At 45.2% G+C, this 13,189-nt stretch overlaps 2 protein-coding genes and 1 pseudogene across 2 annotated transcripts in view; 2 read left to right on the top strand and 1 right to left on the bottom strand.

Annotated features, from left to right (window-relative positions):
• Positions 1-12,975, top strand: part of LOC116849748 — a 25,272-nt gene extending 12,297 nt beyond the window's left edge. The window contains exons 5-10 of the mRNA XM_032827198.1: positions 1,969-2,124; positions 2,260-2,310; positions 3,102-3,281; positions 6,438-6,611; positions 11,377-11,673; positions 12,379-12,975. Of these exons, the coding sequence (XP_032683089.1) occupies positions 1,969-2,124; positions 2,260-2,310; positions 3,102-3,281; positions 6,438-6,611; positions 11,377-11,673; positions 12,379-12,657 (1,137 nt within the window). The 3' untranslated portion in view covers positions 12,658-12,975. The remainder of the gene's footprint in view (positions 1-1,968; positions 2,125-2,259; positions 2,311-3,101; positions 3,282-6,437; positions 6,612-11,376; positions 11,674-12,378) is intronic.
• Positions 1,828-3,492, top strand: LOC116849739 (annotated as a pseudogene).
• On the bottom strand, positions 8,142-9,423 carry LOC116849741 (cuticle protein 2-like). The gene is made up of 2 exons (XM_032827186.1): positions 9,201-9,423; positions 8,142-9,019 (listed from the first exon to the last, which is right to left on the bottom strand). Exons 1-2 carry the CDS (start codon positions 9,222-9,224, stop codon positions 8,603-8,605), a joined length of 441 nt encoding a protein of 146 aa, XP_032683077.1. The 5' UTR covers positions 9,225-9,423; the 3' UTR covers positions 8,142-8,602.
• Positions 12,976-13,189: the final 214 nt, after the last annotated feature.

The following is a 13,189-nucleotide window of genomic DNA, read 5'->3' on the forward strand; positions in this document are numbered from 1 at the left end:
GAGAGAGAGAGAGAGAGAGAGAGAGAGAGAGAGAGAGAGAGAGAGAGAGAGAGAGAGACCCCGGTTTGCGCAACAATTGGTCGGCGCGAGCGGTCGGCCGAGGTGTATCTCACATTACCGCGCGCGGATCGCCGTCGATTCGCCATAACGAGGGCAAGATCAAATAATCTTCTCCCCCGTCAGTGACCTCGAATGAAACTAATCCGCCTGATATCGTCTTATCATCGAGGATGATTGCGGCGCACCGAGGCGAGACAAGAATCGAACGGCGAGCTGTTCAAATCGCAACCTCCCGGCAAATTGATTTCTCTTGTCGGCGTGCACCATCATGCGCTTTGTGCGGTAAAGAACTTTTAACAAAGGAATGAGCAAGTTGTTTTTCAGGACAATGATCCCACATAGAGCTTGAATATCAAGTTTAGACTCTTGAGGCAATCAAACTGCAGTTCTTTAATCCTTTCGGGACATATATGCCCCACTTACAGAATTTCGAGATAAATATCGACTTCTACCTTGGCTTGTTTTAAAGAGGAAACTTAAAGTTATATGTAAAAAAATGGTATACTTTTAAATTTAATATTTTCGATAAGGTATCTGTATAAACTTTTAGTAAGGCAGCTGTATAAACTTTTCAAAGGATCCAACTTTTAGCTATCATACTGACAACGTCTTTTCAGTCGTTTCTCCGTTTCGCTCAGATAATTTATAGAAGAGAGAATCGCGTTTTGCTGACAAGTTGCCTATAAAAGTTATATAACTTACGCAACTATATCAACAATCATCAACAGCATATACGAAATAGCAAATTTCGACCTGTAGTCGAAATTGTAGTCGTGTGTTCAGAAGTTCTTTGTAGTCACTATTTGGGGTCTGTTATCTAGAATTTAAATGTTTACATTCTATTTGTAATTAGTAAGCAGGAAAAACCTAATTCACAAGTTCACACGTATAATCGTCTCAATATGAAACGTATCTCTTCTGAGAAGGCCGGAGAAGTATCAAAGAGTTAAAGCGGGATGATGGGTGATAGGAAGAGGACCACCTTGAAGGGACCACCAGCAAGTAATCTACGATCCAGGCCGGTCGTCCGTGAATCGTATTTTACAACCGCAGAAAAGTCCATTCGAGTGCACGTAGCACTGCACGTGAAGACGAGCAGCTCTGTCGAGTGCGCAGACACCTTCATAACACAAGGAAAAATACAATGAGAAAAAAATTTACTAAATTTTAAAAAACGTTTGTAGTACTGTGAAGATATTTGTTTAAATTAAGTAATTATTTTCTAAAATTAAATAAAGAAGTTTTAAATATAAATTTGTTTCTTTAATTTCACAAAATAATTACTCAATTTAAACAAATATCTTCACAATCCAAGCAAACGTTTTTTTGGAATTTAATAAATTTTTTTGTACATATCTCGTTATCATTCTGAGTTATACACATTTATCAGAGATTGAGGGAGTCTAATAAGTCGATATTAAATATTCACTTCACATGGAAATATGTTTGTAACATTGCAGGATGGAATATATAAAGCGCAAAGCGCTCTATCTCATCCATATTGTAGTACTAATTGCGATTATTTGTTTGTATTATTTACACATCAATGCTCATTCAATATGGATATCGAAGTCTAACGTTTCAGAGATGTGTCAGGTTTATTTTATCCGCGAGAAGACATGTATCGCGTGGAAACGTGTGTCATTAGAGCTAATAGCGATTAAAGAATTTTTTGCAACGATCTCAGCTGACCACGACGATGGTCTCGTGGGGTGACCTGCGATTCTATAAAAGCATGATCCCGCCGATCGCCTTGACGCACTCATAACTGTGCGGAGATCCGTGAGCGCGACGACACAGCCATGATGTTACTCGTAAGTGCGACATTACGAGGAAACGAGAAGGAGAATTGACGGCGATTACAGCACGTCACGTACTCCTCTAAACGTCCCGCGTTTTTCTTTTTAGGTACTCCTGACCGCGACGAGCCTGTTGATCAGTAAATCACAGCAGTCGATACCGTTGCACGGCTACCGTGGACCGTGGGCGCCTCTTTCCGGCGACGGTACAGTCATAGATACGTCTGAGGTTGCCCAAGCCAAAACCGCGCATTTGGCCGCACATGTAGCTGCCTGACTCGTGGAGAGCCGAGCCGAACTGTCACCGACCGCGAGATCGGACACGACGACGGAAGTACCATCAGAGACAAACGGGGACATGACGAGTGTGACACTTATAACACAACGGGACTACCGTCAGAAATCTGTGGCGCCTCTTGGACAGGACGGACAGGTGGTCGATACACCGGAGGTAAGATGTCGATAACAGGGAGATGTAATTTCAAAGGATGCAATTTCTGAGATAGAGGGTTCTTTCCCTTTTTCGATGCAACTCTTTGGATATGTCTCGTTTTCCAATCTCGATTTTATCAGTGAACGAGAAGAAAATACACTTTGTCGAAAACTTCTCAATTTGACAACCGAGTTATCGTTGTGTCTGAATTTCTTGGAATAGAATTTCAATCAAGAAGTATGTATAATCATAACAGATCACAGTCGTAGAGTAATTGCCGAGTCACACAAGTTCGAGTGATTTTTCATTCATACGGAGTGAATTCTCCGCTCTGAATCGCCGAGTGAATATCTTCACTCGAAATTGAAGAATGAATCTAATATATTCCATTGTGACAGGACTATATTCGCTTTAATCAATTGAAAAATTCGCTCATATGTAATCAGAATTTGTCTCCAAACTTGAATGAAACAATCTTGCAATTTTGACTTTATTTTCATAAAATCTTTTCATTTTTATTTTTTAACCTTTTATTTTTTTACATTTTTCATTTTCTTTTTTATTTTTCTTTCTTTTTCTATTCTTTCTTATTTTATTTCATTTTTATGAAAACCTTTATCACTTAAAGTGTTATCACTTCTCACTCGTTTTTGAGATTGCAGCTTAATTCAGTTAGGAGATATACAAAAGTATAACAATCGTTCTAAGAGGATTAATTCAGGATTAATCCTGAAATCTCTCATACAAGACATAGAGACGATAACGTCAAGTTCGAGTTAACGGCTTATGTATACTGATTAATTTTCAAGGTCGCCGTAGCCAAGGCCAAGCATCTAGCGACACACGCTCGCACGGTCGCGACTGCGGCGACTGCGGATCAGGAATTGGAAGCCCACGTGCACGGGAACCTGCTGTATCTGACACCGGTCCGCTTGGTATCGTCGGCCGCTTATCGGGGACCACCTGCTCCACTGGGCCCGGACGGCCAGGTAGTCGACACGCCGGAAGTGACGGTGGCCCGCGCGGCACACATGAAGGCTCACGCGCGCGCCGTCGCGCTTACAGCCGGCTACAACATCTACTATTGACTAGGTTGAACCTCTCAATCGATACTCCCTGTATTTAATTACAATCGTTGATCAGCGATCGTCGTAATCAATGTAAGAGTTAAGCATCCGTTAAGCGATGGAATTAAAGATCAAGCTGTTGGTAAAGCTGAATTCTTTTTCAGGGCTCGTGTCGCGCGTTCGACAAGAGCCGACAGCTCTAATTACCTAATCTCGATTAGCGACGTGAGAGGAAATCAATTCACTTGCGGGAGTAACGAAGGAACCGGTTTCGCCCGCAATCGAGGCACGTTACTACTTCATGCTGTCCTAGGCGAGTCGCGCCGCCAGCAAGGACGCGATTAATCGTGCCTGACGAGGTGTGTAGCAACGGTAAAGCACAGTGGATAATGATCTCCCGCACGTGTGTGATACGCTCTTGCACGAGCAAATGTAAATAACGGTACTTGAACAACGCGCGGACGTTAATGCGGAAATCAGATATGCGATAATACGTTGCGACAGACGAATGCGATACGTTGGGGTCAACGAGAGTCGCGGGGAAAGACTGGACTCTAACTCGCGCATTTCTGCCATGAATTTATGCCAGCTTAACTTCCCCGATTTTCTTCGGATTCGCGAATACAGGTTTCTCATCTCGAATCCTTCCGGCGAACGCTAAAGCTTCCGAAATCGAGCTTCACCGCTCCCCGAAAGCGAAGATCGAAGGATGTTGGATATGTCAGGCAGTGATCTTCGTTCCGTTGCTCTGTCCCATATACAATATATATATATTTTGTTTCCACTGTATACACACACCGGATACAAGTAGTCGCGCGTGACAGCAGGCAGTGCACGGGAATGCAGGCGGGAAGCTCGATCGGCCAGATCGGGAGACGAGTCGGCGACGGAGGCGCGCCGGCCGAACCGACCGGAGGTAGTTGTAACGTCGCGCGGGACACGGATTACGGTGCGCGCGATCGCGCGAGCATTACATGGGGACATAACGCTAACGACATAATGCAGCGGGTGGGACATATGATATACGACGAATATCTCTCGCGTGGCCTCCGAGCGCAAATAACCGTTCGATCGCGCGTCGCCTCGTCGCGTAAGTTACCGTCGCGTCTTTCGCTGGATCAGAAGGCCGGGGGTCTTCTTTCATTCTCTGGCGCGATCGAGAGGATTTATCTCGCTCGGCCACGCTCTCTTCTAACGTAAACTCGTGCCGTTGTGTAGTCTTCCAATTCTGAGGTAGCTAGAGAACACCGAAGGGCCGATCCGGCGCGGCCGATCGATCCCGCGTCGGCCGGTCGATCGGTCTCGCCGGAACATCAACGTCCGTCCGGTGGGAGGAAGCGCGTTTCTCGGTTCGCCTTGATCCGGTCGTTTCTCTGCGCGAACGGCCGACGCTCGTCTCTAATAGTAGCTGCGAGCGGGACCGTCCCAGGCGGGATTGTAGGCACCATTGTTCCAGGACGGATCGTAGGCGCCAGCGGCTGGTTCAACTGGACCAGCCGGCACGCGCTGCGCTTCCGCATTGTAGAGAGAGAAATGGACGGCCTTGGCTTGCTGAACCTCGGGTGTGTCGACCACGCGACCGTCCGGGCCCAGTGGAGCCGGTGGTCCGCTGTTTGATTTAACGATTAATATAGAACGTGCGGCGTTGCTCCACGATGAGTTAGCAAACTTAGCTTGCGAGTAAAATCTATCTGTGTACGAAGGAGGAAAATGAAGGAGAAAGGATGAATGAGTGAAAGAGAGAGAGAGAGAGAGAGAGAGAGAGAGAGAGAGACTTGCTCTCTTAAAATAAATCAGTGAAACAACACTGAAAACAGTGAATATACACTGATTTGCAGTTATAAGTGTTGCACTGAAAGTGCTCACCCTGTTAAATATTGGAGGGTCAAATTTAAACCAATTTCTTGAGTTAAATAATATTTAGTTATTTTTAACTATCACGTGTGTCGACATTTACTATTTTAACATAAAACATGTGTTTAAAAAAACAACCACATCTAATCAACCCATTTAAGACAATATTAAGTCATTTTTTACTAAAACAAAGGTTACATTAACGTGCACATAATAAAAAATAAACTAAATTTTAGTCAAATTTAATACATTTCTTAAGTTAAATTATTTAACTCCATTACATTAGTTAAATTAACGACATATTTAGTAGGAGCAGTGGCGACTTATAGGAATGGTTAAAAATAACTCAAATTGAGTATAATTTGACACTACGGATTTAACAGTGCAGTGTTATACTTATAACTGATATCAGTGACTATTCACTGATTCACTTTAAGAGAATGAAGATCGAATAGTGATAGATAAACGACGTTAATTTAAAGAGGCAGTTAAATTAATTTTTGCCGTACAAGGGGAATTATTCATGAGGAAGCGCGATCTCCATGACTTGGCCGCGATTAAATACCAGAACGTATAGGGTTACCTCGGCAGAATACAAACTAGACACTAAGTAGGCGGGCTCAGCGAAACAATGGGATGGTAATGAGCGTTCGAGACAAACCTGTAACGCGAGATGTAATTCCCAGAGGCGTAAGGCCCGTCGGGGCCGACGTAAGCGCCGACTGGACCCGGTCCCTTCGGTGCGCGCGCGTTGGCCTCCGCCAGAGCGTTCAAGTGAGCAGCCTTCAGTTGCGCGACTTCCGGGGTGTCGACCACGCGGCCGTCCGGGCCCAAGGGTGCTGGGGAAGCGTGGGAGCCGTAAGTCGGTCCTGCGTACCATTGCGGAGCCGCCAGAGTGGCGCTCGACATTGCGAAGATGAGGATCTACAATATAACAACGAAACAGTCGGCGAGGGGATCGCTATAAGACCGAATTAGCCGACGACTAATCGAAAATTTCAACACTTTCTTTTCTCTCAACGTTCCTGGTAACGAGGTTTGTTTCATTCAAACGAAGCGAGAATGGAATCCGCGACGCAGAGCACTCTTTTCTCCCAGAAACAAAGATCAAAAGTGATATTAATCGAACTCAGTGACACACAAACCACGTCAGATGCAACGGTATTAACAAGTTCTCGGAAAGATGCCGGTGAAAATACAAGTGTGCTCGGAGATTAACAACAGGTTGTGAGCGATAATGATAACCGTCGGTCTTCTCTCGGATATGCTAATTCTAAGATGACGAGGGCGAGAAGACGGGTACTACGGACACTTCACAGCACTTGGCCCGAGCCCTTCCGTGCGTGTACTCACGAGGTGTACTCCGATCATCGCGGCGGGTCTCCTGCTCTCGAAGTGGTAAGTATCCCGTTGCGCTCTCTTAGATCCCGCGGCACGTGCGTTTAGATTCGCATTACGTCCGCCGTGGACGCGCGTGGTGCAATTTATAGGGGTACAGGCGCCTGCACCGGGCGTGTTGCGCCCCACTTGGTCGCGGCTGTTGAGCACAACCACACCCAGGAGGAAAATGCTCTCCTTAAGGCCCTGCCCCGTAACATTTACCGTGCGTGTAACAATGACACCCGGTGTGCGTGTCCCGCGCAACCTCGCGTCGCCGCGATAAAAGTGCGCCTCCGAACTATGCGGCTACGCGTGACCCGCCGGAACGCGCCCCGCGCGTCATCACGTCATGCATTTCGCAGCCATCCGCGCGTCGCCTTTCGACTTTCGCCAAAGCGGCCCGGGGTCATCGCTGATGAGGCCCCATTTGAGGGATTAAAAGCGCCTCGCTCTCCTGAATCCACGGCGAACGTCGGGACTTGGATATGTCAAGGATATTGCGTTATTTCGCCTGTATTTCCAGCAGTCCTAGACCATGCGTGTCGCTGTGTGCAGTCTAACGGATAATCTGCCCTCTGAAAACCCTTTTCAACTCTCTGGATGTGCAATGTGAATTTATTAGTAAAGCGTCAACTGGAAAGGCGGTATGTAAAGCTACTGCGTTAAGGTCCATCCACAGCGGCCGTGAGGCCGTGGAAGCTTGAGAAGCAATACCTAAGCAGCAAACCGTTCGACCAGTCGCAGTCGATGATTCTTCTTGTGGTTCAGAATAATCGATCGCAAGTGGTGAATATTTTTTTCACGTGCTGCTTAATCGTCACTTCTTACATCTCTCCTAGCCTCACGGCCGTTGTAGGTGGACCTTAAAGCGTTGCCTTAGAGCACCCTACGCAAGATCGATTTACGATTGTGTCACGTGCGCTTACTATCTTTGCGCCGTGATCGCGCAACGAGTTACACCCACTAATGCCGCGGTTTATGCGATTGTTTATCCGCACGTGTCGGATCAATCACAATGGTATGTCACAGGGTAGCGATAACAATAGTTGTTGAATTACTAAAACGGACATGGTGTTGCAACTGGCGACTTAGTTCATCGATCGCGCCCTATCCGTATAGCGATCTGAAAGGAATTGCGTATTTGTCACCAACGCAATTTCGACGAGACAGTTCAGCCGTTCAGTCGAGCCTGACGGAGTCGATCGGTCGCGATCATCTCAGTGAGATCGATACGTGAGATCAGCTCTGCTGAGCTCGCACATCGCCCATCGTGATTAATCCTGGAGGATCGCCAATACTTTGGGCGCAGAGCTCGATCGTTCGGGTAAGCGCACGACTTGTTTGCACAAAACGAATCGCTGCTCCGCGATTGTTTGCTGTGTGCATTATAAAAAACAAGAGAATAAATAAAAGCAACAGATTTGATTACGTTACGACCTCCTCCCCTCCCCCCGCGCCGATTTAATCATCCACTCGTTATATTTTTCTCTCACGCAGGATACACATTCTCGATAGGTTTGCAAAAGAACTGCTCGCCATTGATTCGTATGTTACTTTTTATTTATCTTTTTCATAGTGTTACATATGAAGTGACGTATATATCTTCTGACATTTACATTCGTCAGGGTCTTGCATGTGTTAGTACAGCGAATCCTCTAAGCTAATCCACTTCCACCACTGCCGTGGCACACGGAGAGAATTTTATAGTCAAAATTACTACGCGGGATTTTCTAATCGAGGAGTAGATCGACATTCCGCAGTAATCGACTCTATCCTTTCATTTCGCATGTGCTATTTATATTTCAGGGACTGAAACGTCCTATCAAAAAGATCCGCAATTCGCTGCGTGCCTCGGCAAGACAGATCTTGCCGGCGGTCTGGAAACACGGTAAAGATCGAGAAGAATTGATACAAAGAGAGCTATAATATTCCCTACGTGTACGGATTTTACACACTAGGAGATACGAAGTTTCCGCTTCTTTGTGACATTAAGCTCGTCCATGTCGGGTTCACCACTTGGAGTGCGAGTAGGGATCCAGATGGGGCAGATGAGCGACCTTGGAGAGTTCCTCAGCGTGGGCGGCCAGGTGCGCTGCCTTGGCGTGTGCCACTTCCGGCGTGTCCACCACTCGTCCGTCGTGGCCGAGCGGCGCCAGTGGCCCGTGATACGCACCGCCGTGATAAGCGCCGTGATAGCCGTGGCCGTCATCCGCGTGATATCCGTGATGCGCGGCTTTCGCGGCCTCCGCCGCGTACGCCGCCAGGTGCGCCTTTTTCGCGTGCGCCACTTCCGGCGTGTCGACCACTCGACCGTCGTGGGCCAGCGGGGCGAGCGGCCCGTGATAGTATCCGGCTTGCACCCCGTACGCATAAGGCGCGTGCGCGGCTGAAGCCAGCGTCGCCCATGTGAGGCACGATAAAACGATCTGAAAGGGTGAACAATTAAGAGATTTGATAAGAGAGTTGGTAGTCGCAAACTCGCGGAGGACGATGAGCCGTTGATAATTATTAGGAAAGACAATTGGCAAGGTGGATTAATTTGACGAATTAGTTAGGAGAACCTGCGACTCGACAGAGGTGGATTAGATAAAGTGTCCGCTTACTCACAAGGGCTTTCATGGTTGCGCGCATGTATTCGAGATCGCACGAGTCTCTGTTGTGCGTTGAAACGCGCCTTGTAGACCTTATATAGCCGGCGAACAATACAGATGGATGCCTGTCCCGCTTAATAGCATGGACGAAACGTGGACACTGACTTGGCTAGATTTTCACATAGCAGAAGCGAGAGGGATTCTGGTTTTTCTGCTCTCGGCATCGCACGACTGAGAAGCGAGAAGGAGATACGTTAAGGAGACATATCTCTCGTGGGACTGGGAAAGAGACCAAGTGGCTACAACGTAGCTAGAAGCAGAGAAACGAAAGAAAGAGAAAGAGAGAGACAACAAGAGGGGGAGTGAAAAGGGGTGGAGTAGGGCGAGGTTGGAACGCCAACAAGAGCGAAATTATGATTGCGTCAACGATGAAAACATTCTACGGGACGACGTTGTACAATTGCCTCGGCAAAAAGCGTCAGCGGCACGGTAACGTTTCGATCGATCAGTCCCGAATTTCGCCGATTCCGATCTCCGAATGAACGTTCTCCGAAAAGACTCAAGGTTGTAAATCCGAAAAAAAATTAAAACATTCGTACGCTGGAACATCCATTAGACGGGTTTTCGATTGTTCACAAATGGTGATTGACTTATTTCAAAATCAAATTTCATCATTAGTAAAATTGTTTCCACTTCGTTAACGGGAGAGTGATCCCTTTGTGAGGATTTACAAAAATTACTAACTTAAACTTAAATAAATATCGTCAATTGTACTGAAAGACAAGATATTTAAGAAGTGAAACATATTTACTCGGTGGATACTAGTAACACATATTTGCTAAAATAAATAACTTTTGTGTTAGAAAACATACATTTTCTTAAAACCTGAGATTTTCACGAAAGCAACCGTTTATCCCATTTAAATAAAAGAATTTTAAGTAAATATGCTGTTGATATTTAATTTAAGTAAATTTAAGTAAATATGTTATTGATATAAAATCGAGTGAATATTTTTTATTTTCTAGATATTTTTTCTCAATCAATAAAGAGTCAATCAATAAAGAGACTATATGATTTATAGTACAGTGTCATAGTAATTTTCTTAAAATCTTGAGATCAACGGAATTGCGACGACTTGCGACACTGATATTTTTCCTTCTACCGTGATTGATAACTACGGAATGACGAAATAAAGTTTACAATCATGCACTAATAACCATAATGATCCGCGGTTGGTGCATCGAATTAAAGGCTACTGGAAATTCCGCCACGTACACGCGCCGCGTCTAATTGCTTAACAAGCTATTGCATTTCACACGGGAGGGGAGGAGGCAACAATGAAGCGTATCAAATAATTAAGTATCCGATTCCCCGATTGCGAAACACAATGGTCCAATCCGAATGGACGGGCGATTGTTGACACGAGTCTCGGCGCCGCCGTGAAATCGAAGTGGCCGTCGAGTTGCGCCGAAAAATTAATTACATCACCGCGCGCGTCACAGACTTTCCCGACGCGGGCGCGACGCAAGTGCGCCGAGAAATGTGCATCCTGATGCATTTCGCAAAAATCGAACGATCGATTCCTACGAGTGACAGCCGAACGGCGCTCGCGCTGGTGGGGCGACGCTATTAGGCAAGATTAAATCGCCGATTGTATATAAACCGAGCATTTCGCGCTCGCTGCTTATAAAACAGTGCCACTCCATTTAGGATTGAACGTCACGATGAAGTCCCTCGTGAGTATTCCGCCTCGTAAATCCATCTCACTCTGTGTTATTTCTCCTTCGAGATGGCCAAGTTTAAATCGTCCGTCTCTCGTCGACGATAGCACGAAATTTTCCAATTAAATTAATGCACCAATTGTACAATGTTCTTCTGATGAGAAAGTCGATCACTGAGAGTCGCTTTTGTTGCGGTATCACACTAAAGAAAATTATCTGATAAAAAATTAACAAACGAATATTTCCGATCAAAGTACCGATGAGTTTTTGTATCCGATGAGAAATATCGGTTCATAATTTTCCGATCGGTTTGTCTGATGAGACATCATTATGATCGAAGTATCCGATTTAATCGGATATAAAAGTCGATCGGGAATATCCATTTGTTAATTTTCTATCGAATAATTTCTCTCAGTGCATCATCGATACGTAACAGCAATGCTTCTACATTGGCCACCTTCGCATTTGCAGGTCGTCTTAATCTCGACTGTCGCAGTGACTTTAGCGACGCCGGCGTATTATCAGTATCATGGGCCACCCGCGCCCATCAGCCACGATGGGAGAGTACTGGACACGCCGGAAGTAGCCCATGCCAAAGCGGCGCATCTCACCGCCGTGGCGGAAGCCGCTGCCAGGGTGCCGCACGGTTCCTCCTACTCGGAAGACGGAGCCTATCACGGCGGATATTCGAAACCCGTGACGGTGGGCCACCAGACGTACCACAGCGGATACGGATATCACGGACCCTCCGCTCCGTTGGACCACGATGTAAGGATTCTTCAGGAATTAATGGCAAATTCATTGCGATAGTTTGACTCATTTTTCTAAATACTTGAGAAAAATCAAAATCTTGAAGACATCAATTTCACTTGAGACGTAACTAATCTTTTTCAAGAAAATATAAATCGCGATAGTTTGTGACTCATTCTTCTAAATACTTGAGAAAAATCAAAATCTTGAAGACATCAATTTCACTCGAGACACTCGTGACTAATCTTTTTCAAGAAAATATAAATCTCGAAGGCAGATCTGAATCAATCTCCTCGAGTTCCGATTGATTTTTTTAAGGGCTCTGGGTGGTTTGTAGGCATAAATTAAAGAAGTTCCTTTGGGATATTTTTACAAAGAAATATAAGAGTTATAAGACATATTTTTTAAGTATATTTTAGTATGTTTTTATTAACTTTTTAAAAGAATAAACTTTTTAAATTTTTATTAACTTTGCACAAAGAAGATATAGTTCCTCCAAGCACGTTTGGACGAAAGTTAATTCGGCGTCTAACTTGTATCAAAACGATCCTTCTGTAAAATAATAATATTATCCAGAGCTTTTAGGAAAGTTTGCAGAAATAAAAATCTCAAAGAAAAATCAGTTTAAAATTTAATGACTACCAAGCTCTCGAAGAGATGAGTCCGACTGTTAGCAGCAGAAATTCCGAAATAACTCTTCTCATCGTTTTCCTTTCCTTTCAGGGTCGCGTGATGGACACGCCGGAAGTGGCTCAAGCGAAAGCCGCGCACTTAGCGGCCTACAATCACGTAGCTTCCTCGGCACCTCGCACGACCGACGAGGATCACTCGCAACTTTACGACTCACCGTCGTACAGTCACGGTTATCACGGCCCGGTCGCACCCCTGTCCCACGACGGCAGGGTCGTTGACACCCCCGAAGTGGCGCACGCTAAACAAAATCATCTCGCCGCTCACGCCGTCGCGCGTCATCACGATTATCATGGTTACGATGCCTATTGATTTCCTCGAATGCAGAAACCGACGATCCGCCCTTTCAACAACCACTGATATTGACGACAACGTACTGTTCAATCTCGTAAATCAACGTCCTATCAATATCTCGTCATCGCAACGTTGTATAATTCAAGGAACACGTTTCTCGAATTTATGCAACTCGTTACGGCGTGCTCGGGTTTGGTGACGCGTCGTAAATCACTCAGATCTTCGACCGCAACATTCAGACTGAGGCGCAAGACTCACGGCCGTTTGCTCAAGCTACTTAATGTTGCCTAAGGAACATGTTTTAGCTCGTAAGAAATATATAGCATTTCGTTGTTACTCCTGATTTCTATTTTATAACCCTACGACGAATGTCGTTTTCACGAAGAACTCGCAGGAAAAGATACGGGATGATGGCGATTATACGGGTGACAACTGTACGAGTTTTGTATGTAGAACTGATGTGTATAATTTATAAGCTATATATATATATATATATATATATATATATATATATATATATATATATATATATATATATATATATATATAT

Source organism: Odontomachus brunneus, unplaced genomic scaffold, assembly GCF_010583005.1.
Source record: "Odontomachus brunneus isolate Ranch 3 - 2012 unplaced genomic scaffold, Obru_v1 Obru_scaffold_125, whole genome shotgun sequence".
Classification (NCBI taxonomy): domain Eukaryota; kingdom Metazoa; phylum Arthropoda; class Insecta; order Hymenoptera; family Formicidae; genus Odontomachus; species Odontomachus brunneus.

Excerpts from the sequence above, each read along its gene's own strand:
- LOC116849741 (XM_032827186.1), bottom strand. The coding sequence starts at position 9,224 with ATGCGCGCAACCATGAAAGCCCTT. Across the intron at positions 9,020-9,200 it reads GCGCAACCATGAAAGCCCTT|ATCGTTTTATCGTGCCTCAC; the intron begins GTGAGTAAGCGG and ends TCACCCTTTCAG.